A 26,970-nucleotide genomic window follows, 5' to 3' on the forward strand; every position below is an offset into this window, starting at 1 on the left:
TGTCTCCCTCATCATTTCAGCCTCTCCCTCCTCCTTCCCGGGATCTGAGGCTCTGCGGCCCTGGCTGTCCGGCTGGAGGTCAGCACTTGCTTTTTCCAGGGCAGCGCCGCTCTCCCGTCTGCTGCAGGCTGCGCTTTCCTCTGCCTGCCAGTCGGGGGCCTCCGTCTCTGTTCCAGAAACTGTTGAAATTTCTGGCTCGGTACGTACCTGTCTCTTGCCTGTCTCTTGCTCTAGGTTTAAGTAGGTAAAGTGCTTAATAGAAGGAAGTCAATAAATATTAGCTGTTGTTATTAATTGTACCTCTTAAAATTGAATTACTCTCACTTTAAGGCATCTTTGGTAAGAAAGGGACAAAATGCCTGCGTTCTGTCCACCACCGAGAGCTGGCGGTCTCCTTTTCTACTTAAATCTAGTCACCGGCACCTCTTAGGGCGCTGCTCAGTCGTGTAAAATGATTGTTCCGTCAGTATTGCAAAAGCAGTTTGAGAACTGTGCTTTAAATGCACTCCATGGAAAAGACATGCCATGTCATCAGAATCTTCTGAGTCTTTTCCTTAGCAAAGAGAGCAAGTGCTTTGCTTTTCCTCTATTTTGCAGTGCTAAAGCCAATGATCAGAAAACAGAAGATTCAAGTGCATTTGCTCATAAAGATATTGTTCCTTTCGATGAGCTTTGAGCCTCTGATGCTTTCCCCAAGAACTACAAATACAAATAGGATCCAAGGACTTTCTCCATCCTCACGTGTACCCACAGCAGTTTAGAAGCATTGGTAGGTTTGGAGTCCGTTAAAAATAATTGACTAACACTTCTAATTCTGTAAGATGTGCTAGTACAAGGTCACCTGTGTTTGACGTCTCTTTTTAAACAGCTTCTATTTATAAGCAGACGCGTCCAGCAGAAGTATGACATTTGCGGTATTTACATTACTTGTCCCTGCTGCGAATGTCCTTCTGTTTGTAGCACTCTCGCATGCCTGCTCCCAACCCGACCCTTTCCAGTTCCCTTCTCTTACACAAAGGCTTTGACTAATTTATACACCGACCAATTATGTACAGAGAGGCCAGCTCTCCCTGGGGGGGGGGGGGGGTTTACTCAAATACAGTGGAAAATATGTCACTGGATATTTGTGACTCTCTAGATTAAATCCGGTCACTTTAGGTGAGATAACAAGATCTAAACAGAAATGCAAATGCACCCAGTTGTACTCTGATAACGCAAAATTGCTTAGGCTCAATATTTTTAGATAATTACAAGGAAGTAAAACTCAAGATTTGGGCCTCAATGAAAGACACACTGCATACATAGGTTTCTTTGGTTTTGCAGATTATTTATTGCTCATTTAGCACAGTGTTCTGTTTTTACCTTTAGACCCATCTCTTTGCAACTCCAGAAACATTAACCAAACCAAACCAAACCAAAACACTTTCACTAGGTCCCTTTCCAGCCTGGATGTTAAATAATGCCAGTGAGCCAGGAGTCTCACTTACGTGTGTCTCCTGATCATCACTCCCGGATTGTGGACAGACACACCTGTAACGAAGTGAGCAAAAGCATGGGGTCTAAGCCCCCTGCATCCCTCCGCAGCCTCACCTGTTGAGGTACCACGCATCCATCCCGGGCCTTTCTGGGCTTTGCTTTGCTGCTCACCGGGAGTGACCCTACAGGCTGTCCAGCCACCCTGCAGGAGAGCCTTCCCTGGGGCTCTTGTGACCACAGCTTGCTTCTATTGTTTTTGCAGTGAGAAGGATTTTCCTAGAGTTCCTACACATTGCTGTGTGTTCGGGTGTGCATGACCTCAGTGGGGCATGGCGTAACCACAGTGGTTCCCTTGGAGGTTTTTCAGGGAAGTCGGCCTTTTCTTACTCCTACAACAAAGAAGATTTCTCTTTACTCACCCTCCCGTCTTCCCTCCCCCACTCCCCCAGCTAACCAGTCAGCCAGACCTGCTGGTTTTGTAACTTGAATACCTCTACTCCATCCCTGCTCCCAGAATGTCAGGACTTCTCTCCTGATCTGCTGGCCCCCCAGCTGATTTCCACACCTCTAGTCTTGACATGTCCCAACTCAGCAGATCAGTCCCTGTCCTCCTTCCTTTAACAGTCTTTTTTTTTTTTTTAACATCTTTATTGGAGTATAATTGCTTTACAATGGTGTGTTAGTTTCTGCTTTATAACAAAGTGAATCAGTTATACATATACATATGTTCCCATATCTCTTTTCTCTTGCGACTCCCTCCCTCCAACCCTCCCTTTCCCACCCCTCTAGGTGGTCACAGAGCACCGAGCTGATCTCCCTGTGCTATGCGGCTGCTTCCCACTAGCTATCTATTTTACGTTTGGTAGTGTATGTATATCCATGCCACTCTCTCACTTCGTCCCAGCTTACCCTTCCCCCTCCCTATGTCCTCAAGTCCATGCTCTAGTAGGTCTGTGTCTTTATTCCCGTCTTATCCTTAGGTTCTTCATGATCTTTTTTTTTTTTTCTTAGATTCCATATATATGTGTTAGCATACGGTATTTGTTTTTCTCTTTCTGACTTACTTCATTCTGTATGACAGACTCCAGGTCCATCCACCTCACTACAGATAACTCAATTTCGTTTCTTTTTATGGCTGAGTAATATTCCATTGTATATATGTGCCACATCTTCTTTATCCATTCATCTGTTGATGGACACTTCGGTTGCTTCCATGTCCTGGCTATTGTAAGTAGAGCTGCAGTGAACATTTTGGTACATGACTCTTTTTGAATTATGGTTTTCTCAGGGTATATGCCCAGTAGTGGGATTGCTGGGTCATATGGTAGGTCTATTTGTAGTTTTTTAAGGAACCTCCATACTGTTCACCATAATGGCTGTATCAATTTACATTCCCACCAACAGTGCAAGAGGGTTCCCTTTTCTCCACACCCTCTCCAGCATTTATTGTTTCTAGATTTTTTGATAATAGCCATTCTGACCGGCATGAAGTTTTGATTTGCATTTCTCTAATCATTAGTGATGTTGAGCATCTTTTCATGTGCCTCTTGGCCATCTGTATGTCTTCCTTGGTAAAATGTCTATTTAGGTCTTCCACCCATTTTTTAATTGGATTGTTTGGTTTTTTTTGATATTGAGCTCCATGAGCTGTTTGTATATTTTGGAGATTAATCCTTTGACTGTTGTTTCATTTGCAAATATTTTCTCCCATTCTGAGGGTTGTCTTTTTCTCTTGTTTATGGTTTCCTTTGCTGTGCAAAAGCTTTTAAGTTTCATTAGGTCCCATTTTTTTAGTTTTGATTTTATTTTCATTACTTTAGAAAGTGGGTCAGAAAAGATGATCTTGCTGTGATTTATGTCAAAGACTGTTCTACCTATGTTTTCCTCTAAGAGTTCTATAGCGTCTGGTCTTACATTTAGTTCTTTAATCCATTTGAAGTTTATTTTTGTGTATAGTGTTAGGAAGTGTTCTAATTTCATTCTTTTACATGTAGCTGTTTGGTTTTCCCAGCACCACTTATTGAAGAGGCTGTCTTTTCTCCATTGTATACTCTTGCCACCTTTATCAAAGATAAGGTGACTGTATGTGCATGGGTGTATCTCTGGGCTTTCTATCCTGTTCCATTGATTTAGATCTGTTTATGTGCCAGTACCATACTGCCTTGATTACTCTAGCTTTGTAGTATAGTCTGAAGTCTGGGAGCCTGATTCCTCCAGCTCTGTTATTCTTTCTCAAGATTGTTTTGGCTATTTGGGGTCTTTTGTGCTTCCATACAAGTTGTACAATTTTTTGTTCTAGGTCTGTGAAAAATGCCATTGGTAGTTTGATGGGGATTGTTTTGAATCTGTAGATTGCTTTGGGTAATATAGTCATTTTCACAATGTTGATTCTTTCAGTCTGAGAACATGGTATATCTCTCCATCTATGTGTATCATCTTTAATTTCTTTCATCAGTGTCTTATAGTTTTCTGCATACAGGTCTTTTGTCTCCTTAGGTAGGTTTATCCCTAGATATTTTATCCTTTTTGTTGCAGTGGTAAATGGGAGTGTTTCCTTAACTTCTCTTTCAGATTTTTCATCATTTGTGTATAGGAATGCAAGAAATTTCTATGCATTAATTTTGTATCCTGCGACTCTACCAAATTCATTGATTAGCTCTAGTAGTTTTCTGTTAGCATCTTTAGGATTCTCTATGTATAATATCATGTCATCTGCAAACAGTGACAGTTTTACTTCTTCTTTTCTGATTTGGATTTCTTTTATTTCTTTTCCTTCTTTATTGCTGTGACTAAAACTTACAAAACTATGTTGAATCATAGTGGTGAGAGTGGGCAACCTTGTCTTGTTCCTGATCTTAGAGGAAATGGTTTCAGTTTTTCACCATTGAGAATGATGTTGCCTGTGGGTTTGTCATATATGGCCTTTATTATGTTGAGGTAGGTTCCCTCTATGCCTACTTTCTGGAGAGTTTTTTTTTTTTTTTTTTTAATCATAAATGGGTGTTGAATTTGTCAAGCTTTTTCTGCATCTACTGAGATTATCATATGGTTTTTATCCTTCAATTTGTTAATATGGTTTATCACATTGCTTGATTTTCATATATTGAAGAATCCTTGCATTCCTGGGATAAACCCCACTTGGTTATGGTGTATGATCCTTTTAATGTGCTGTTGGATTCTCTTTGCTAGTATTTTCTTGATGATTTTTGCATCTATGTTCATTAGAGATATTGGCCTATAGTTTTGTTTTTTTGTTACATCTTTGTCTGTTTTTGGTATCAGGGTGATGGTGGCCTCATAGAATGAGTTTGGGAATGTTCCTCTCTCTGCTCTATTTTGAAAGAGTTTGACAAGGATAGGTGTTAACTCTTCTCTAAATATTTGATAGAATATTTTGCAGCCATCTGGTCCTGGGCTTTTGTTTGTTGGAAGATTTTTAATCACAGTCTGAATTTCAGTGCTTGTGTTTGGTCTGTTTATATTTTCTATTTCTTCCTGGTTCAGTCTCGGAAGGTTGTGCTTTTCTAATAATTTGTCCATTTCTTCCAGGTTGTTCATTTTATTGGCATATAGTTGCTTCTAGTAATCTCTCATGATCCTTTGTATTTCTGCAGCGTCAGTTGTTAGTTCTGCTTTTCCATTTCTATTTCTGATGATGTGAATCTTGTCCCTTTTTTCTTGATGAGTCTGGCTAATGGTTTATCAATTTTGTTTATCTTCTCAAAGAACCAGCTTTTACTTTTATTGATACTTCAATTGAATTTTTCCTTCATTTCTTTTTCATTTATTTCTGATCTAATCTTTATGATTTCTTTCCTTCTGCTAACTTTGGGGTTTTTTTGTTCTTCTTTCTCTAATTACTTTAGGTGAAAGGTTAGGTTGTTTGTTTGAGATTTTTCGTGTTTCTTGAGGTAGGATTGTTTTGCTAATAACTTCCCTCTTAGAACTGCTTTTGCCCATCCCATAGGTTTTGGGTCATCGTGTTTTCATTGTCATTTGTTTCTAAGTAGTTTTTGATTTCCTCTTTGATTTCTTCAGTGATCTCTTGGTCATTTAGTCATGTATTGTTTAGCCTCCATGTGTTTGTATTTTTTACTGTTTTTTTCCTGTAATTGATATATAGTCTCATAGAGTTGTGGTTGATAAGATACTTGATACAATTTCAATTTTCTTAAATTTACCAAGGCTTGATTTGTGACCCAAGATATGATCTATCCTGGAGAATGTTCCATGAGCACTTGAGAAGAAAGTGTATTCTGTTGTTTTTGGATGGAATGTCCTATAAATATCAATTAAGTCCATCTTGTTTAATGTGTCATTTAAAGCTTGTGTTTCCTTATTTATTTTCATTTTGGATGATCTGTCCATTGGTGAAAGTGGGGTGTTAAAAGTCCCCTACTATTATTGTGTTATTGTCGATTTCCCCTTTTATGGCTGTTAGTATTTGCTTTACGTATTGAGGTGCTCCTCTGTTGGGTGCATAAATATTTACAATTGTTGTATCTGCATCTTGGATTGATCCCTTGATCATTATGTAGTGTCCTTCTTTGTCTCTTGTAATAGTCTTTATTTTAAAGTCTATTTTGTGTGATATGAGAATTGCTACTCCAGCTTTCTTTTGATTTCCATTTTCATGGAATTACTTTTTCCATCCCCTCACTTTCAGTCTGTATGTGTCCCTAGGTCTGAAGTGGGTCTCTTGTAGACAGCATATGTATGGGTCTTGTTTTTGTATCCATTGAGGCAGTCTGTGTCTTTTGGATGGAGCATTTAATCCACTTACATTTAAGGTAATTATTGCTATGTATGTTTCTATTACCATTTTCTTAATTGTTTTGGGTTTGTTATTGTAGGTCTTTTCCTTCTCTTGTGTTTCTTGCCTAGAGAAGTTCTTTTAGCATTTGTTGTAAAGCTGGTTTGGTGCTGCTGAGTTTTGTTAACTTTTGCTTGTCTGTAATGGTTTTAATTTCTCCGTCGAATCTGAATGAGATCCTTGCTGGGTAGAGTAATCTTGGTTGTAGGTTTTTCCCTTTCATCAGTTTAAATATGTCCTGCCACTCACTTCTGGCTTGCAGAGTTTGTGCTGAAAGATCAGCTGTTAACCTTATGGGGATTCCGTTGTATGTTATTTGTTGCTTTTCTGTTGGTGCTCTCAGTACTTTTTCTTTGTATTTAATTTTTGACAGTTTGATTAGTATGTGTCTCTGCGTGTTTCTTTTTGGTTTTATCCTGAATGGTACTCTTTGTGCTTCCTGGACTTGATGGACTATTTCCTTTCCCATCTTAGGGAAGTTTTTGACTATAATCTCTTCAAATATTTTCTCAGACCCTTTTGTTTTCTCTTCTTCTTCTGGAACCCCTGTAATTCGAATGCTAGTGTGTTTAATGTTGTCCCAGAGGTCTCTGAGTCTGTCCTCAATTTCTTTCATTCTTTGTTCTTTATTCTGCTCCCTGGCAGTTATTTCCACCATTTTATCTTCCAGCTCACTTATCCATTCTTCTGCCTCAGTTATTGTGCTATTGATTCCTTCTAGAGTATTTTTAATTTTAGTAATTGTGCTGTTCATCACTGTTTGCTCTTTAGTTCCTCTAGATCCTTGTTAAATGTTTCTTGTATTTTCCCCATTCTGTTTCCAAGATTTTGGATCATCTTTACTATCATTACTCTGAATTCTTTTTCATGTAGTTTACCTATTTCATATTAGTTTATTTGGTCTTGTAGGTTTTTACCTTGCTCCTTCGTCTTTAACAAAGTTTTTTTTTGTTTCTTTTTCTTTTTTTTTTTTTTTAATGGGTGGTGCTGTATTCCTGTCTTACTGATTGTTTGGCCTGAGACGTCCAGTAGAGGAGTTTTCAGGTGATTGGATAGAGCTGGGTTTTGATGCTGAGATGAGGACCTCTGGGAGGCCTCAGTCCGATTGATATTCCCTGGGGTCTGAGCTTCTCTGTTAGTCCAGCAGTTTGGACTCAGTGCTCCCACCACTGGAGCTCAGGTCCAACCTCTGGCCTGGGAACCAAGATCCCACAAGCTTTGTGGCACGTTAAAAAAAAAGGAAGAAAGAAAGAAAAAAAGGAGCAGTATGATATGAAAGAATAAAAAACAAAATAAAATTAGAAAGATAAAAAATATATCAGGAATTATAAAACTATTTGAAACAACTGCAACAAGGTAAAATAAAACCACAACAGAAAAAAAAAAAAGGGAGGGTGGGGAACAAGCTGAAAGGAGCGATCACTGGTCGCTGGCGGTTCCTCCTGTCCCCTTAGGTGTCCGTGGTCCCCCCCGGTGCCTGGTAGGTGCCCTCGTTGTGAGGAGACACGAATTCCGCGTCCTCCTAGTCCGCCATCTTGACTCCCCACTTACATTCTTAAAGTTTTTATTTTAGTGCCTCAGATGTCAAGAATGTTAGACAGTGATGGGTGGACCTTTATCAGTACAGTATTGAACCATAAAGCACTGTAATCTGACTCTAGTTGATTGAGATATTCTAGCATTACAAAGTCATATTTAAAGGAGAATCAATACAAAAGGAAAAATGGTGAGAATAAATACAGCTTTTCATGTTTCCTCTAAATGTGAAAATTTGCATTCTTCAAAGGATTCATCTTTCAAAAGAAAAACAGTATTACTTTGAAAGAGCAACCCATCTTTTAAGCACTTAATAGCAGCAAAATCTCTTTTGTTGTTCCCACAGGAATTTGTATCTTTTTTTTGGCAAAATCTTGACGGAATACAGAGCCTTGATAAAAATAAAAGAAGTGAGCCCACTTAAGCTCCTTTGCATGGGACTTGAATATTTGATCCTAGAGGTTTTTTGTTAAAATAGTCATTAATTTTTGAAGTTATTTAATTTCCCCATTATGGTCATATTCATTTGGAAGGGTCTTTGGTCTGCTGTATAGAACATTTCTTCCATCTGCCGGTTAGAAGGGGTTTTTGGAGGACTCACAACGACAGACCAAGTCCTCTATCTGTCACAGGCCCTTTGGAAGTTGAAGATACTGGTAGAGATTGGGAAAGTCACCGTTGCTCCAGCTCAATGTAAGCCTGTTACTGAACTGAAGACAAGATTTATTCTTTCTAGAAAAAGTTTTGTTTTAATATAACAGCTGTATTGACACAATTCGTATACTAGATAGAATTCACCCTTTAAAGGATACAGTTCAGTGGTTTTTAGTCTATTCACACAATTGTGCAACCGTCACCACTATCAATTTTAGAACATTTTCATAGAAACCCTATGCCTTTTATCAGGCCCTCCCCATTTCCTCAAACTCCAGCCCCTGGCAACAACTAACCTACTTTCTGTCTCTGTAGATTTGCCTATTCTGGACATTTCATATAATTGCATCACACAATGTGCAGCCTTTTGTGTCTGGCTTCTTTCTCTTGCCTTAATGTTTTTAAGGTTCATCCATATTGTAACGAGTATCAGTAGTTCCGTTCTTTTTATAGCTGAAAAATATTGCATTGTATTGACCTTCCACATCTCGTTTATCCATTCGTCAGCTGATGCACATTTGTATTGTTTCTACCTCGTGTCTCTTATGAATAATGCCAGTTTCTTTCTCTCTCTCTTTCCCCCTCCGCCCACCCCCAGTCTTTTTTTCCTTTGTTGTTTTTACTGGGGGGGGGTTCTCTCTAATCTGCTTGTATTGATAACGTTCTTCCAGAGAGCTTCAGCTCAGCGTCGTCTGGGGGGGGGGCCTCCCCATGGCAGTGGTTGCTTTATAAGATTTCAGGACCCTGGGCTTCAGTAGGGTTTGAATTAACTCCTTTGCTGTCCCCAGAGATGCCGTGGGTGTTTTTCTGTGTAACCCTGAGATCAGGATTTGTGACAGAGGCCCAGGTGGCAGCAGAGACATCTCAGGGTCCTGCTGAACCATCTGTTCTTAGGAATGTAGACCTCAGCGCTCACATAATGGCTTTTTTCTTGCTCTTGTTTTCCCCCTAATGACTGCTTCTTCATGAGTGACCACCCAGTGGGCCTGCATATGGGACAAGGTAGTCTTTCTCTTGAACCAAGGATCAGTCACAACTCCATTCCAAGACGCACACATAGGTCCAGGTGAAGATACGTGACCCAAGGCCCACTCCAATCCCATGATCCTGTTCCTAAGAGCCAATTGATTACTGACACTTCCAACTTAGGTCGGGGAAGTCTATATAGCAGAGGTTCTGTAGGACTCATCAGTGCAGCACAGAGCCCCACGGCTCAGAGCACCAGCTAACCAGCCAGCAGCAGCTTGAAGAGCGTGCTTTGCTATTAGTCAGCAGGGCTAGTTAATAAGCGAGGCGAGAAGAAAGACTCCCTGTGATGGCGATCACCGTCTCAGTCTCCTGATCACAGCACCTATTGTCGTGGCCACCCCGAAGAGGTAGTGGTACCGACCAGGGTCCTTGGCCTTCCACAATCAATAGAAATTGACTAGAGCTCAGACAAGAAATTCAGGCAAAGCTTTATTGGGGCTCCTGCTGCAGCAGAGGGGAACAAGAACAAGCAACAGTTTCCCTTGCTCGCTCCCTGAAGAGGGGATAGCTGGTTCCTTATAGGGGGTGGGAGTAGGGGAGTGTCAGGCTGGAGGGGTGGCTTAGGTGTTTTGCCCACCCCTTTGGTGGTGTCCAATGCAGGAGGGCATGCGCAGTCCCCTGCTTTTGCTCCCGACACCCTGTTTTTGCTCCCAGCTCTTCAGAAGTGGCAGTTAGGTGTTTTGGGTCTTTCTGTATCTTCTTGTCTATGATTTGCCCCAAGTGCACGTGCACGCAGTTATTTTTAGTCCCTTATCCTTTCTTTGTATTCTGTTACTCGAGGAATGTGTGTCCGGGTGCAAGCCCTGAAGCAAAGGGCCCCAGGTCCCACCCTGTCTCAGTAGGAGGGACCCCCACCCCCAATTTGTTTTGAATGTCAAGACTGATGATGCCATTCACAAAGCTAGAGGGTAAGAGGAAGTTCATTACTCACATAATTGAGGTCTCTGGGGAGAGATCGGCTGGACTCTCAAACATGCCTGACATGGCTTGAGAGAGCCAAGAAAGGACACTGGCTCAGCTCTTTTTTTTTTTTTTTTGCGGTACGTGGGCCTCTCACTGCCGTGGCCTCTCCCGTTGTGGAGCGCAGGCTCCGTGGCCGTGGCTCACGGGCCCAGCCGCTCCGCAGCATGTGGGATCCTCCCGGACTGGGGCATGAACCCACATCCTCTGCATTGGCAGGCGGACTCTCAACCACTGCACCACCAGGGAAGCCCAGCTCTTTTTTACTGTTGTTAGAGGTTAGAGGTGGGACGGGGCAGGGTTCAGTGGAGGTGGTAGGGGCCTGTGTAGTTTGAATCTCCTCCCAGCAGCAAAGGAGGGAGCACTGGGCTTAAGTTCTTATCAACTTTCTAAGATGTGGGACAGAGGGGCATGGGGAGTACAAAAGGGGGTGCAGCGTTTGAAAGTTGACAGCTGTGATCAATCAAACATTGAAAAAATAGAGTCTGACCCTTTGTTACACTTCCTGAGTATTTTATTCTTTTTGTTACTATAGTAAGTGAAATTTTCTTAACTTCATTTTTGGATTATTCATTGCAAGTGTATAGAACTACAATTGATTTTCATGTATTGAATCATGTACTAGTTCTAATAGTTTTTAGTAGATTTTATAGGATTTTTAAAAAATATACAAGATTGTGTCATCTATAGCTAGAGAAAGTTTTGCTTTTTGTTTCCCATCTGTGTGCCTTTTATTTTATTTTCTTGCCCAATTGCCTTGGCTAGAACCTTCCATAAAATGTTGAATAGAAGTGGTGAGAGCAGACATCCTTGTCTTGTTCCTGATTTGGAGGGGGAAGCATTCAGTCTGTTTTCCTTGCGTATGATGTTAGCTGTTGGTTTTTCCTAGATGCCCTTATTACGTTGAGATCATTTTCATTTTTTCCTAGTTTGTTAGGTGTTTTATCATGAAGTGCTGTTGGAATTTGTCAAGTGATTTTTCTGCATCTATTGAGATAATTGTGTGGTTTTTTTTTTTATTCTATTAATGTAAGTACATTGACTGATTTCCTTGTTAAACCAGGCTTTCATTTTGGGGATAAATCTCACTTGGTCATGGCATATAATCCTTTTTATAGGTGGCTGGTTTCAGTTTGCTGTATATTTTGGTGAGAATTTTGCATCTACAATAGGTATCAGTCTGTAGTTTTCTTTTCTCATGATATTTTTGTCTGGTTTTGGTATCAAGGTAATATTGACCTCACAGAATGAGTTTGGAAGTGTTTTCACCCTTCCCCCCATTTTTGGATAATTTGTGAAGAATTGGTATAAATTTTTCTTTAAATGTCTCATATGATTCACTAGTGAAGACATTTGGGCCTGGACTTTTCTTTCTGGGAAGTTTTGAATTATGAATCCAATCTTTTTGTTATAGGTGTATTTTCTATTTCTTCTTGAGTAAGTTTTCATAGTTTATGTCTTTCTGGAACTTTTCAATCTCACTAGATTATCTAATTTGTTGAGATATAGTTGTTCATTAATAGTTCCTTATAATTATTTTTATTTCTGAAGAATGAGTTGTGATGTCCCCTCTTCCATTCCTAATTTTAAAATTTGTCTTCCCTTTCTCTTGTTCAGTCTAGCTAGAGGTTTGTCAACTTTGTTGATCTTTCTAAGAACCAACTTTTGATTTCATTGATTCTCTCTATTGTTTTTCCATTCAGTTTCATTTATTTCCATTGTCTTATTTATTATTTCCTGCTTTCTGCTTGGTTTAGGTTTAGTTTGCTCTTTTCTTTCTTCAGTGTCTTTAGGTGGAAGGTTGCTTTATTGATTTGACATCTTTCTCCTTTTTTAATGTAGGAATTTATAGATGTAACTTTCCTTCTAAGTACTGCTTTAGTTGCTTCCCATAAGCAACGAAAATTTTTAAAAAAGGAAAAAAAAAAACCCAGGAGATTAATATTGGGACGATACTATTAACTAGACTACAGAACTTACTCTGATTTCATTCATTTTTACATGCACTCTTGTGTGTGTGTGTGTGTGTGTGTGTGTGTGTGTGTGTGTTTGTGCATGTATATTTAGTTCTATGAAATTTTATCACGTGTTTAGAGTTGTGTTAACACCACTTAAATCCATTAACATTTCACTTCTGGAGAGAGTTAGAGCTTGTACTTAGAAACTAATTCAGTCCTGTGCAACCCAAGCATGGAAATAAATCATAGATAACCCGTGTAAGGCTAACGTCAACTTGACTAGGCTGAACAGGCTTGATCTCAGGCATCTACAGTGGAGGGGGTCTACAGAGCTGAGTCAACCATAGTCCTTTGAGAAGGGATAGGGAGTATCAGGGGATCACAGGTGACATGTTTAAGGAGACAGGGGCAGGATTCAAAAATGGGCAGAAATCCAGGGAGCAGGAATTTGCCAAATGTAGTTGATGGTAGTGCAACCACAAGGATCTTAGTCTATTGTCAAAATGGAGGTGAATTTCTTATGGCTTTTCTTTCCAGTTACTGTGCATAATGAATGTGAACGGGTAGGACTAGCTCAGAGGAGCAGAGATGTGATGGACAATTTTGATTTCAAATATACAGTACAGTCAATAGAAATGTGTTCCAAAACCAGGTACAAGAAAAATGGTGTCATTACTTTGTTACAGAGTCTAACCTCCTATATATTCACACCTTGATGCTACTCGATTATGTCACCAGCACCTGTCTCTGCCAAGGTATTGCTGGGCCCTAATTCTGCTATTAAAAGTCAGGGAGGGTAAGTTGGACAATGATAGATTGGCAATGACCATAAACTGTCTCACAATGAAAGTACTGAATCTTTGTGTATTGCAGGGCTGAACATTTGTTGGAACGTTAGATGAAAAAACAGAAACAAGCAAAAAACAGAAAAAAATCAGGAAAGGCATTCACTGGTATCATTTCAATCTTTTTAAATTTAATGATGCTTATTTTATAGCCTAATATTTAGTTTATCCTGAAGAAGGTTCTGTGTACACTTGAGAAACATGTATATTCTGCTGCTGTTGGATGGAGTGTTTTATAGATGTCTGTAGGTCTTGTTGGTTTATAGTGTTTGTCTTCTGTTGCCTTGTTGATCTTCTGCTTAGTTGTTCCATTATTGAAAGTGGGGTGTTAAAGTCTCCAAATATTATTTTGAATTGTTTATTTCTCCTGTCAGTTCTGTAAGCTTTTACTTTGTGTATTTTGGGACCCTGTTTTAGATGTATATATATTTACAGCTGCGGTATCCGCCTGATTTACTGACTTTTGATCAAGATAAAAATATCCTTCTTTATCTCTTTCTTGTTTTAAAATGTGTTTTTTTTTCTGCCATCAGTATAGCCACTCCAGCTTTCTGGTGGTTGTTCTTTGCATGATATGTCTTTTCCCATCCTTTTGCTTTGAAACTAATTGTATGTTTGAATCTAGAATGTGTGTCCAGCAGACAGCATATGTCAGTCTCTGCCTTATGACTGGATTGGTTGATACATTCACGTTTAATGTTACTGTTGATATAGTTGGATTTACATGTGCTATTTTGCTATTTGTTTTCTGTCTGCCTCATGTCTTTTTTGTTTCTCTACTCATTACTGCTTTCTCTTGCGCTGAGTGAGCATTTTCTAAGGTAGCGTTTTAATTCATTTTGTGATTTTTTTCACTATATTTTTTTGAGTTATCTTCTTACCGATTGTTCTAGGGCTTACCATATCATCTTAAATTATCAGAATCTACTTAATATTTGTACTAATGTCAGTGAGATACAGAAATGTTACTCCTATTAAGCTCTATTCCATCTTTCTCCTTTTTACATCTATGTCTGTTACAAACCCAGTAATACATATTTTTAGTTATTACTTCATATAACTTTATGTCTTTTAGAGAAGCAGAGAACAATAATTCTGAGGCATTGACATGACATTTACTTTCTGATACAAAGGGGCCAATATTCCTCTTTAAACAGTGATTGGTTCTTCAGCTGTGATTAGTTCACAGCTATGCACAGCTATGCATGGAGCCCGGCTCAGACACAGGAGTGCTGAGATCATGCATGTTTTATAATAATGTTTTATTATTTCAAATTAGCTGGCTTTGCACATATCTGGGAACTCATTTTGAAGTTTAGACTAACATAAAAACAGATAATGGAAAAAGGAGAGAACGAAACCTAGCCTCAGTTTAAGCGCCTATCAAGTTGTGTGTTACAAGCAGTAGTACTTACACTAACACTTCCAGGCCAGTTTTATCAACCCTGTTCCTTCCATGGGAGGAAACTGTGGTTCTTAGTGTCAGGTCAAGTGCCTGAGATTACACAGCAGTAATTGGTAGAGACTAGATTTCAGCCAGCTACACAGTTTGTGCTCTTTCACCTCGTTCCTACCACCACTAAATGATTCTTTGTATGTGTTTCTATGACTTATTACAGACAGTTTATAATTGCTGATGAGTGTTTGGCCACAAGGGTTCTTCACCCATCGTATGTCAGAAGCGTGGTGTGTCGCAGCTTCACAATTGTAGGGTGACCTGCAACAGTATTTGTCCTCATTCCATTCAGCCCCCTAAGCACTTTATACCTTTCTTTATGGCCATAGAATAGGGTGAGTTGTCTGTTCTGGTCTCGTCTGCCTGCTGTCTCTCCTCCTCTTAGCACCTGGCCCGCAGTGAGGACCCTTTCTCATAAAGATGTCTTTGTGGGCTTCCCTGGTGGCGCAGTGGTTGAGAATCCGCCTGCCGATGCAGGGGACGCGGATTCGCGCCCCGGTCCGGGAGGATCCCACGTGCCGCGGAGCGGCTGGGCCCGTGAGCCATGGCCGCTGAGGCTGCGCATCCGGAGCCTGTGCTTCGCAACGGGAGAGGCCACGACAGTGAGAGGCCCGCATATCACACACACACACACAAAAGATGTCTTTGTGGATGTGTTGAATCAGACCGTGCAAGAGTAATTGTGGTCTGTTTATGCTGGAGCTGGGTTAATATTCACAATCTGTGTCTTCTCTATCTTGCTCTCAACTGAGATTTTTTTTCTGGTTTGGGTTCATTTTAGCAGATTTAAAGAAACCTTCCGGTTCAAATGCTGCAAAATCCAACCTACCCAAATCTGGACTTCGTCCTCCTGGCTACTCGCGTCTCCCGGCAGCCAAGCTGGCGGCCTTTGGCTTCGTCCGGAGCTCCAGCGTGTCCTCGGTGTCCAGCACCCCGTCAGCGGACAGCGCCCAGCCCGAGCCCAGTCGGCTGGCCAACCGTAAGTGGGGCGGATGGGTGGGCGGGCTTGCGTCCCAGACAGGCAGGACCAGCAGAGGACGAATCAGCGTGTGGGTACAACAGGGTTGAATTTTCTTTGCATGTAAACTAAGAATTGGGGTTGACCACCTTAAGCTACCATTGTTGGGACTTTAAAAATAATCTGCTGAAGAAAAAGAAAAGCCTGTTTGGCACTACCATTTTCTAAGTTATGGGGAAGTTAATGTGCCAGAACAAGACATGAAATATTAGTGGAAAAGTCATTTTAGTCACCTGTGATTACCCGTCATGCCTTCATACTGGTAGAGCACTTGATTTCTAAAAAATTAATTAAACGATATTAAAAATAGGGAAGCCCAGCAGAGCTTCTTCTAGTCTGTACCCAGGAAGGTCCCTGTTAGCTGAGATGGTGTCACTCCAGGCCTGGTTCCCGACACTGGTGTCGTAAGCTGCATTTTAAAGTATGAATTAATAACGTCCGAGCAGGTCACATCAGCTGCTGTCCTTAAAGACCCAAGGCTGCCCCATTTGGCTGAGCCTTTGAGGACCAAACCCCATCTCAGCCTCATCGACTTCAAAGTCACTGTTACTGGATCTGAAGCCATGACAGCTCAGATGTTGGGGAGTAAGAATTTGCCGGGGAAATCTAAGCGGTTTTCATGTGGAAGGCTGTTTTGAAAGGATTATAGTAGATGAATCGAGTTGGAATAAGAGATAGAGACCGAGTGAAAGACGGGGAGGGGGAAGGGGAAGAGGCAGAGAGGTTGAGAATGAGATTGATTTTACATTACTTTTTTCAATTTCCTCTCTCCAATCTTGTTTTTTCCCTATCCGTTCTCGGCTTTATAGAGCTCATGGGTGGAACATCTGTACCTCTGCAGTTCTAAATTTTAGTCTACCTGGTTATTCCTAAAAGTAATGCATCTCGACGTGTTTGTAAGCATTTCTGAGAGGTTCTTGGTTCACTTGATTTCCTGAAGGTGCTGTGTCTCAGACCTACTTTCATATGGGAATCACTTTAGAAACCCCAGTCTCAAACTTGCAAATGCGTAGCTCTTGTTTTTCGACATGTGTGTGCGTGTTAAAAGTCTGAAGGTTTTGGGGCTTCCCTGGTGGCGCAGGGGTTGAGAGTCCGCCTGCCGAGGCAGGGGACGCGGGTTCGTGCCCCGGTCCGCGAAGATCCCACGTGCCGCGGAGCAGCTGGGCCCGTGAGCCATGGCCGCTGCGCCTGCGCGTCCGGAGCCTGTGCTCCGCAATGGGAGGGGCCACAACAGTGAGAGGCCCGCGTACCGCAAAAAAAAAAAAAAGTCTGAAGGTTTTGAAATAGAAGAGTGATGATTTGTCATGATTTTTAGGAGTGAAATTCTCAGTGGCACGTTTCTCTTTTAGATGGAGCATGAATGATAAAAAATCTCATATGGTATGTATCTTTCCAAGGAAGGAGTTAAGATTTTGATTTCTTAAAAAAAAATTAACCTCAAGGTGACCTGAGGCATGTCCCTATGGCAGCCACTTTTTCAAAAGGAGAGCTGACAGGTGTGGACGGAATAATCCCAGGTGTGCTTAGGGCATTTCTTCCCACCTGTGCTTCCAAGCATACTTAGCTAGGGACTCCCTGAGCAACCGGAGATAAGAGCTGTTATGTGCCAGAGAAAATAACTCCTAGTTTAAAGATTTTACAGTAGCAGAAATATTTACTCTATTCAGAACTGTTTCCTGTTTCTAAAATGCAATACGTTAGAATGGATCTGTAATTATTTGACGCCTAACTATATATAAAATTTGTCCGTCACCAGTAAATCACAGGAAAACTTCGCCCACGTTCGAATTGATGTTTTAGTGCCGTTAACCATTATGCTCATGCTTGTTAATCAGATTTAACGTAAAGGAAACTTCTGTTCCTGTTCTTTAGCAAAGAAATGATGCTTTGATGACAAGGTTTAAGTAAAATACGAAGCTCTTGGAAGAGCTGAAAGTCCTTAGACAAATCCTAGGAGCAAATGTTGCCAGTTTAGCTCATGGAAACAGCTAACATGATATCAGAGTTGGTTCCTTTTTTGTGCCTTGTCTTGTCTTTCTTTAGACACTACTTAGGGTTCATTTTAGGAATATTACTATAAAAAGGGATTGCACCACAGTAAGTAGATGCCCCAAAATCTGAAACATGGTTACAATGAGGAACTATTTGCAAATGTGTGACTCATGATTTTAGATACTCACGTGCCTATAAACAGTCTGACAGTGTCCATGTGACTTGGAATGCTGTATGGGGACACTTTTAAGTGATTCATTATGAACCTCCTAGTGTTTTGTGGCTACCTTGGCTTAGCTGCGACTTTTCTGTGCTGTCTTCCTGGGTCCCGATGGGCAAGTGTTGCTGACTGTAGAGGGGGGCCTGGGAGCCCCCTGAGTGCGGTTCTCGGCTGTTCCATTTGGAGTCGGCCCTCCGCCCCGGGCTCAGGATCTGCACCATTCATTCAACGCCTCTGGGCAAGGGCTTCCCAAGGCGAGTGCCCTGCTGTGTTTTCTGACCTTTTCCACGAGGCTTTGGCAGTTGGGGCCGACACAGAGAAAGGAATCGTCTGTAGGTCCTTAGAACCTGAGGGTATTTTAGGATCCTGTCCACCCCTTCATTTTATGGTCGAGCAAACTGAGATCAGAATGACCTGCTCCCATCCTGGGACGGTAGTCCTCTTCCTCTATTTAGTTCTCAAAGCTGCCATGTATATGGTAAAGACACACCCACGATGTGAAGTCATTGCTTTCTATGAGCGAGGCAGATCTTAGAGTTGAGTTGCCTTGGGAGGCCCCTCAGGCCCAACCCACCTGACCCTACCCCACCCCTTCCCAGGTGTGGACTCGCTTCAGGTGATGGGGGACCTTCCATCATGTGGAGAAGCCAGCTGTTTGGTGAGCAGCTCGCCTGGTGAGGCCGTGCTCCTTGTGGGTTCAGGCTGCCTCCCTGTGATTTCTTGCCAGCAGCTCAGTTTCTCTGGATTTAACACGCAACCTTCGCCCCCCTTGTGCCGTGGGAGATCACGCTCCCTTCACTGCTGTACAGGCTTACACGTGGAGATGATGAGGACGGCCCATTTCGAACCTCGCGTGACACTTCAAATGACAGTAGGTCGTGACCCACAGCTTTTTAAAGATTGAAAGTGAACAGGAAAATAGTTAATTCTCTACCTTAAAACTTACATTTAAGCTTAAAACCACAGGATTTGAGCAGGTCTGGCCCGATACGTAGCTCGTCATTTAAAAAATTCTCCAATATGCTTCAGGCAGTCGAAATTTGGAGAAAAACAATTACAGCGTAATTTAGTGTTCGTAACAAACTATAGCCCAAAGTATACCAGCAGTTCAGGTTATAGACTTGATTTTTCTGGTGGGTAAGGAGGAATAATTTAAAGTTAAAACCTTTGGGGGTGTGTGTGGGGGGGAGGGAAATAGGAAGACTTAGGGTTTCACGAATTAATCATTAGTGAAAATAGATCATATCACACAAGGATAGAATAATTTCTGTGGAGGACCATCTCTCATTGTGGATTCTGAATAACACCTAACCTGTCGGTGCTCAAGAAACAGAAAATATCTATCAGAAAATAACATGAAGAAGGTGGCCTTTGCAGCTGTCCTTTCCAGTTTCTCCTCCTCTTTTTCTCTCTGCAATATTCTCATGCTTTCTTTGTGCGGTGAGCTGAGACCAGACATCATGAGACAAAGAATTTGAAAGGAGAAATAAAAAAGAAATCCGAAGGATTTTCTGCTGTTTCTTGTTCTGGTGCAGGGAAGCAGTAGAATGTTTAGAGATGTAGGGATAGAGCTGGATGTGGACAGAGAGGCTGACATTGGTATAAAGAATCATGGTGCATGGATATATGTGCCGACGGCCTTCTAAATGAGTTGGGGTGGAGGCTTCATTTCTGATGAAGGTGATCAGGGAGTTTCTCAGAGGGGGTTGTGAGCTGGGCAGTATTTGGGGAGGTGGAGGCGGGCTCTGTCTAGGAGATCCTTTGGGAGGAGCCGTTGGTACATCCAGAAAACCTCCGGAAGCTGAGGGGCTGCCCTTTTTGATGCAGCCTGCTGGTTCATCATGGCGGGGCCTGTCTCCTTGGTGCTGAAGTCCAGTGTTTGAGCCCCCCCAGGGTCTGTCTTCAGAATGCTTCTATCCCAGTGCTGCCATCTTCCCCTTGGTCCTCTTGTCCACAGTTTCAGCTCTTAGCGCTTCAGACGCGGTACCAAATCCATAGCTCCAGCCCCGACTTCTCTCCAGAACTTCTCATCTACATTTCAAATGACCTGTCAAATATCTCTAGCTGGGTGACTCAAGTCACCTCAAACTAAACGTTTCCCCCAAAACGAACCTTCCATTATCTTTTCCAAACTGACGCCACCTCTCAGAGTTGCTCTACGATGTAATGACATCTATGATGTCCTGTCTACTGAGGCTGGAAATTAAAAAATCAGCCGTTACCGCTTACCTTTTTTTTTTTTTTTTTTCTTTTTTGCCTTCCTTTGTATTCAGTGATCAAATCTGATCAGTTCTTTCTTACATTTACTCTATCCTTTCTTTTCTCCTCATCATCTTCGTTTAAATCTATGCCACCTGAACCCTTCCCAGTACATCCTCACTCCCTAGTCCACAAGGCACACGGTCCCAGACAATTTCCTTCTGAGCCTGTTGTGAATGCGCCACGTGTCCCTGTGCACACTTGCACTGCTTTCCAGAAGCTACAGGTCCTCCGCGACTTGCTTAGCCCCCTTCTCACCTTTCCCTCGCCCCATCCCCTGACATACACCCTCAACCAGACAACCAGAGCTGTTCACATTTTTCTCTGAGGGCTTTGTGCTTTCCTGCCTTTGGGTCTTGGTTTAAACTATTCATTTCTAGAATGCCCTCCCCTCCCTCAGATCTCTCTGTGGATTCAGTCATTTTCAGTGCGATTCAAATACCATTTCCTCTAAGAAGCCTTCCTTCATCTGTGAACCTGAAGTGGTCCTTTCTCCTAGGAACTCCCACTGGCCCTTGCTTGTATCACTTTTGTGGCTTATCGCATGCCATCTTGGTATAGTTATTTGTTTTTATGTCCTGTCTCCCCTGTGGATTGTCAGCTCTTTGAGGATACAGGGTATGTCTCTTAATAATTTTAGTATACCTCACACTACCTAGCATGGGCTTTCCACTAGTAGAATTTCAAGAGAAATTCTCTCCCAGTGGAAAGATTTTCTCTTGTGTGAGGGTATAGAACAAGAGAGACTTTTGAGAGAGGAACTTGGGCAACTTTCAGAAGTATTTTGTACCAGGAACACATTTTCAGTCTATTAGGACTTTCACAGGTCTTGATGGTTGAAGTTCCATCACTGTGGTTCTCACACTTTTCTAAATTATCTCAATTCTCTCTAAAATGTTGCTTCCATTGACTGTGGTGTACCCATAGATAATATATACAACTCAAAGCACGGAAAAGATAATAGGTCATTTGTAGTATAATTATATTCAGAGCTAAATCGTTATGTGGACTGACCTACTAGTCTCACAGATGTCTAAGATCTTACATATCTCCTTGCATGTAATTAGCCATTTTAAAAGAATTAGGCTAAAACCCAACTGTTGAGGCTTTTCATGAGAGAATTTCAAAGTTTCCAATTAGACATCTCAATTTAGAGAGACTGGATATTCTCATTAAATTCTAGAGTTTTAGTTCTTACTTTCATACTTAAAATAAATAGGTAGGTGTTCTCTTAATTATTGAATAAAATTTGGGTTCTAGAGATAGTGATCTGAAGTGGAAATCACTAACCATTTTGGAAGTTAGTCAGTGAAAGTAAAGGTTAATATGAAAGCTTTTTGCAGTGTTCATTTCAGTGTTTATGCTTATGAACACTATAGAATTCTTCCACATACATAACAAGTTTGATTTTCTGTAACTGACATGCATTCTAAATAAGATAAGAGGGCTTCCCTGGTGGCACAGTGGTTAGGAATCCACCTGCCAATGCAGGAGACATGGGTTCCGGCCCTGGTATGGGAGGATCCCACATGCCAGGGAGCAACTGAGCCCGTGCGCCACAACTACTGAAGCCCGCGTGCCTAGAGCCTGTGCTCCGCAACAATGAGAAGCCCGTACACCGCCGCGAAGAGTAGCCCCGCAATGCAGCAACGAAGACCCAGCGCAGCCAAAAATAAATAAATGAGAGTCGACAAGAAGCATTATTAATAACTCCTACTGAAACAGCCATCAACCTGTCTCATGTTCCGCTGGCGAAGAGGGACTCGTTTTTTATTCATGGAAAAAGGAGCTGAACGGGACCTGTGAGGTTAAATTTCAGAGAAGCTATTGCCTATGAGATCGAGCCTTATCGATGTCTTTGTACATTCCTTTTCAAAACACTCGGACAACGATCACGTCTACCCAAAGATGAGATTAGAGCGTAAATGTGTTTTGTTTTGTTTTGAACAAAACTGACCATTAATGGTTGAAAGTAAGATGAACTGAAATTGGGGTGATAATAGTTTTATATGTAGTAAACGTAATGTCTAATTGAACTACCTCACTTGGGGGGCTTGTGTTGGTTTGTGAAGATCGGGTTGCCCACTTAGCCTTCCCCAGTCCTGCAGTCTTGCAGCATCTGTTACGGGGTGAGCATGGAACTCAGTGCTGGGGCCAGGACACCCTGTGAGGTTAGTGTCTGGTGGGGAGGTGGGGTGTCCAAGTGCATCCTGCAGGGAGCTGTGAGGGGGCTGTGGCTGGAGACGGCACAGCGTCGAGGAGGGGTTAGGGGAGGAGGAACCCAAAGGACGGAGCACCTGCCAGTCCTGACCCCACGCCCCTCAAGTCCCCTTGGGCTGTCTCAACCCCACTGTGTTATATCTTCAGATCTAATTATTCTGCTCTGCTTCTAGGTAATGACAGATGTTCTGGATTTGTTGTAAAATAATCCAGCAAAGAAAAGAACAAAACAAAACTGGACGGGGAGGGGGGTGCAGTATAGATAAGGAAAGTTAGGCAAAAGTTTGATAATCCTTGAAGCTGGATGATGGAACTCTGAGGGTTCATTGCACTATTTACTTCCCGGTTTGGGGGTTGGGTTTTTTTTTTTTTGTATGTTTGAAAATTTCCATTTTCATTTAACCTTCCGTGGAAGAAGGTTAAAATCCCATCTTCTCTCTGTATTGGTTTTCCTTTCTTAAGAGTCAGTATATTCTTGTCTTGCCCCTAGGTTCTTCAGAACCACTTTTTTTTTTTTTTTTTACATTCCAAGCATAGCACAGGGAGATCAGCACCAAACCTAGAGGGGTGGGATAGGGAGGGAGGGAGGGAGACGCAAGAGGGAGGAGATATGGGGATGTATGTATATGTATAGCTGATTGACTTTGTTATAAAGCAGAAACTAACACGCCATTGTAAAGCAATTACACTCCGATAAAGATGTTAAAAAATATAAATAAACAAAATAAAGTGACATCCTTAAAAAAAAAAGAGTCAATATAGCATAGTGGTTAAAAAAAAAAGAGTCAATATAGCGTAGTGGTGAAGGATGTGATCTCTGGAAGCGTACTGCTGGGTTTGCATATTCTGCCTCTGCAACTAGCTAGTTCTGTGACTTCGGACAAGTCACTTACTCTCTCTGTGCCTCTACTTTCTCATTGTAAAATAATAATAATATTACTACTAATAAATGATGTCAAAAGCCACTGTAGGATTGATGAGAACATTCAATGGAATTAATGTATGCAAACGGGGCCTTGCACAATAATAATAATAATGTTCCAGTGGCTGTTTGCATCCATTTCCCACATGCAGCAAGTTCTCTGTTGGGAGGGATTTAAAAGCTCAGATGGAAAAATGCCTGGTGCGGGGTGAGGAAACTGGTATTGATAACATCTAGGTCAGGGAGTCGACGTTCACTCCATTTCACAGTTGTTATAACCAACTCTCTCATGTACGGTGAATGCCTTTCTGAGCGTTAAACGAAAACATGTATCATTCATGAAACCGTGAGGTGGCAGTTCTAGAAGTTAATCTCTTGATTTTCATGGGCGTCTCTTACTTTTGGGCTATAAGCTTGTGGTTGTTTGGAGATTTATAAAACATAGGCAGGGGGCTTCCCTGGTGGCGCAGTGGTTGAGAATCCGCCTGCCGATGCAGGAGACACGGGTTCGTGCCCTGGTCCGGGAAGATCCCACATGCCGCGGAGCAACTAAGCCCGTGAGCCATGGCCGCTGAGGCTGCGCGTCCGGAGCCTGTGCTCCGCAACGGGAGAGGCCACAACAGTGAGAGGCCCGCATACCGCAAAAAAAAAACATAGGCAGGGAAAGTCATGTTTTGATCTCTTTATCTAAAAGGGCTCTGCCATGCCCTTAGCATGTTATCATTTAAGAGAATACATTCCGTTGAGCCCCCTTTAAATGAAACGTATTTATGCAAGGTGACTAATACATAGCACATTAAGCTAAGCTGATGGCTTTTAAAACCTCTGCTCAAAATAGAAACTGAGAGTTGGATCTGATTTTTATTTCTGTGCCTCTAATGTCTGCAGGAAAAAACGGGAACATTTGATTTTGCAGTGTGAAAAGGGCTTCACACGGCTTCTCATTTTGCTAGAGTCTAATTTCCATTGTACTAGGGTTTCATTCTGTCGGATATCTCAACCCGATTTGGGTGAGTGGGGAAAAGAGAATAGTGAGAACAAAAACCAAAATAAGCTCCTGATTTTCTCTGGAAATGAGGAAGTCAAACACATGCCACTGGTGGATTGAAATGCCTATTTCCCTGGTGTCTGTAATTAGGTAATTTAAAGTATTCTTTGTAAGGAAAAAAACAGAATCATTTTCACCGAATCTTGCTGTTGATTTTCCCAGCGATTCCCACACATTCAATTCCTTCTTTTTTTTCCTCTCTTTGCCTCCTTCATATACACTCACGTCAGAATGCGCTCTTCTGGGTGTTATTCGGTGTTGCCTGTAAGTGGAAATATTTTCTTTATTGCTTAAGTAACACCTAGTTTATCCATTTTGAATCAGATATGTGAGCAAAGCTGTTAGAAATCACATTGCCCTTCAAAAGGTTAATAGTGCCGTATTCTTGCACGTTTTAGCACATTCAAGATATTTTATGAAGAAAGGGTACTTTGAACTATGAACTAAGATAAGAAATATGCCACACTTGCATGCATAATATGTAACAAAATCAGCATTTATGGTAATAGGATAATCTTTGGGAAAGTGAGTTAACCTCAGTGGACTCAGATTTTTATCATAAAAGTTGGAAGGTATCGAATTAAATGAACTGACCACTTTTGGCTCTCAAGAGCTGGGAGCTTGTGGCTGAGTTCTATAAATGTATGGAATCATTTATGGTTCTTAAGTGGTGCGTAATCAGAATCGTATTTGAGAAACATTAATAGGGTAATGTAAGTTAATTAGTTTGGAGAAGAGAGACAGAGGGTGAGAGGTCTTAGTTGTGCCAAAATTAGGGATTCTTCCCCTCTTGGCCTGACCTTATTTTGTTATTTTTCTCCTGTCATATGAGATGGACATTTCAGGACACGAACAGACAGAGAACAGCTCAAAGGTTTTACTGCCCTGATTTTTTCCTATAAAATACAGAGGTATGAGGTTCCTAGAAGTCACCTTCTTGCTCCGGTCCTTTGCCTAACGCTGGGCATCTCGGATTATTGGTCCAGCATCAGAACAGAGACAGGGAGGTGCATGACTTCCAGATTCATATTGACTCCCCCCCCCAGGAACATGCTTTCTTGTATTGCTGTAATACGCACAGTCTATCATCGGGAAGGTTCATAGAGATCCTTGCAGTGTCTTCCTGAAGGCAGCAGATGTGGCAGCACAGATCAATAATTCCTTTTGCTTTTGATGAGAAAGAAAATCAATTAATGGTGATGTCAGAGGGTTCTTTGGCTCCCATAACAGGCAGCAACTGGGTGGCGAGGGTTGGTGGGACCCTGAAGTAGGTGTCAGCAGTGGGCACGGAAAGAAAGGACCAGATGGAAAAGTGTCAGGACCGAGAGGGCAAGAGTGCCTGAGAGGGTGGGGCGGCAGGAAGGGTGAGGGGGCCACTCACAGAACTGGGGGTTCAGGAGGAGGAGTGGGTGTGTGGGGCTCTGGGGAGACTTTTCTAAAACCGTAGATGCTACCTCTGTCCCTCACCGGTTGCTTTATAAGTTCATACCATTGATCACAAGCCTAGGTCATAGAAGCTGGAGTAAATCATCCAGAGTGATGGCGCCCAGAGCCGTTTCTTCATATATAATGAGAAAAGCAGAGTACACGTAATTGAACGTTTTGTTTAAGATGCCCTCGTGGGGTGTAAATAGAACAACTTAAGCCCATTCTGTCTAGGCAGAGTTGGACGGTATCCAAACTAGAAGGAAAAAGTCATGGGAGGAGAGAGAAATACTTGAAATCAAAGGAAAGCTGGAGGGGGAGGGCGAGGAAGGAAAGTGAGGGGAATGAGGTGCAGGTGGTGACGTATCTGTGGTGGGAAGTAACCAAGAAGAGAGTACGGAGCCACGAGGGCTCCATCAGCCTCTTCCTGGTTTTCTTGAGGACCTTCCCGTGTTCAGCCGCTCTCTTGCCCGGCCCTCCCCAAGGTGGAGGACCCGTAAGAGTTAAGCCAAAGCCCAAGGTCAAGGCAGGTCTTTGGGTCTCTTGAGATGCAGAAATGTGTATTTTCAAATAAGGGCGATGCCAGACTACTGGTGACATACTAGTTCAGCCAGTTCGAAAAAGTTCTTAAATGGATGCGTAGAGATAGAAAGAAAACTTCATTTCTGTGAAACGCAAGTCTTACCCCGTGAATTTGTTGTGCAAAGAGTAGACCTATTAAGTCACTTTAGGCACCTTGCTAGCCTGGTACATTCTTGAACAAGAGCAGCCTGAATTGAAGATAAGACTAGATGTGAGAGAAACATACGGTATAAGTGAAGTGAAATGTAGATTTTTATCTGCTAGCAGGTTCCACCAGCTGAAGTGGAATATTATAGACCTTGTGGTTAGGTATGATCTAGCTCCCGTTAATGCCGTGTTATTAATATGTGTCTCTTCGGGGACTTCCCTGGTGGTCCGGTGGTTAAGCCTCCATGCTCTCAATGCAGGGGGCACGGGTTCGATCCCTGGTCAGGGAACTTAGATCCCCCACGCTGCATGGCACGGCCAAAAAACATGTGTCTCTTTAACCAAGAGACACCAAAAATTCTGTCTGGTGAGTGTGGTAACTTTTGGAGGCCGAGCTACCGTATTTTGTT

General features: G+C 42.0%; 1 protein-coding gene across 10 annotated transcripts in view; it reads left to right on the forward strand.

The window, feature by feature from the left end:
- MTUS2 (microtubule associated scaffold protein 2) overlaps nucleotides 1-26,970 on the forward strand; it is a 499,652-nt gene that overhangs the window by 188,643 nt on the left and 284,039 nt on the right. For 8 of the 10 annotated variants that reach the window (XR_010837215.1, XM_059041785.2, XM_067016457.1 and 5 more), the window contains one exon: nucleotides 15,509-15,706. Coding sequence is in view for 9 of the 10 variants with exons in the window: in XM_059041785.2 (XP_058897768.1) it covers nucleotides 15,509-15,706 (198 nt within the window). In the remaining variant the exon portion in view is untranslated. The remainder of the gene's footprint in view (nucleotides 1-15,508; nucleotides 15,707-26,970) is intronic. The other 2 variants (XM_059041788.2, XM_067016456.1) reach the window with 1 other exon arrangement.

This window comes from Kogia breviceps, chromosome 16 (genome assembly GCF_026419965.1).
Source record: "Kogia breviceps isolate mKogBre1 chromosome 16, mKogBre1 haplotype 1, whole genome shotgun sequence".
Classification (NCBI taxonomy): Eukaryota; Metazoa; Chordata; class Mammalia; order Artiodactyla; family Physeteridae; genus Kogia; species Kogia breviceps.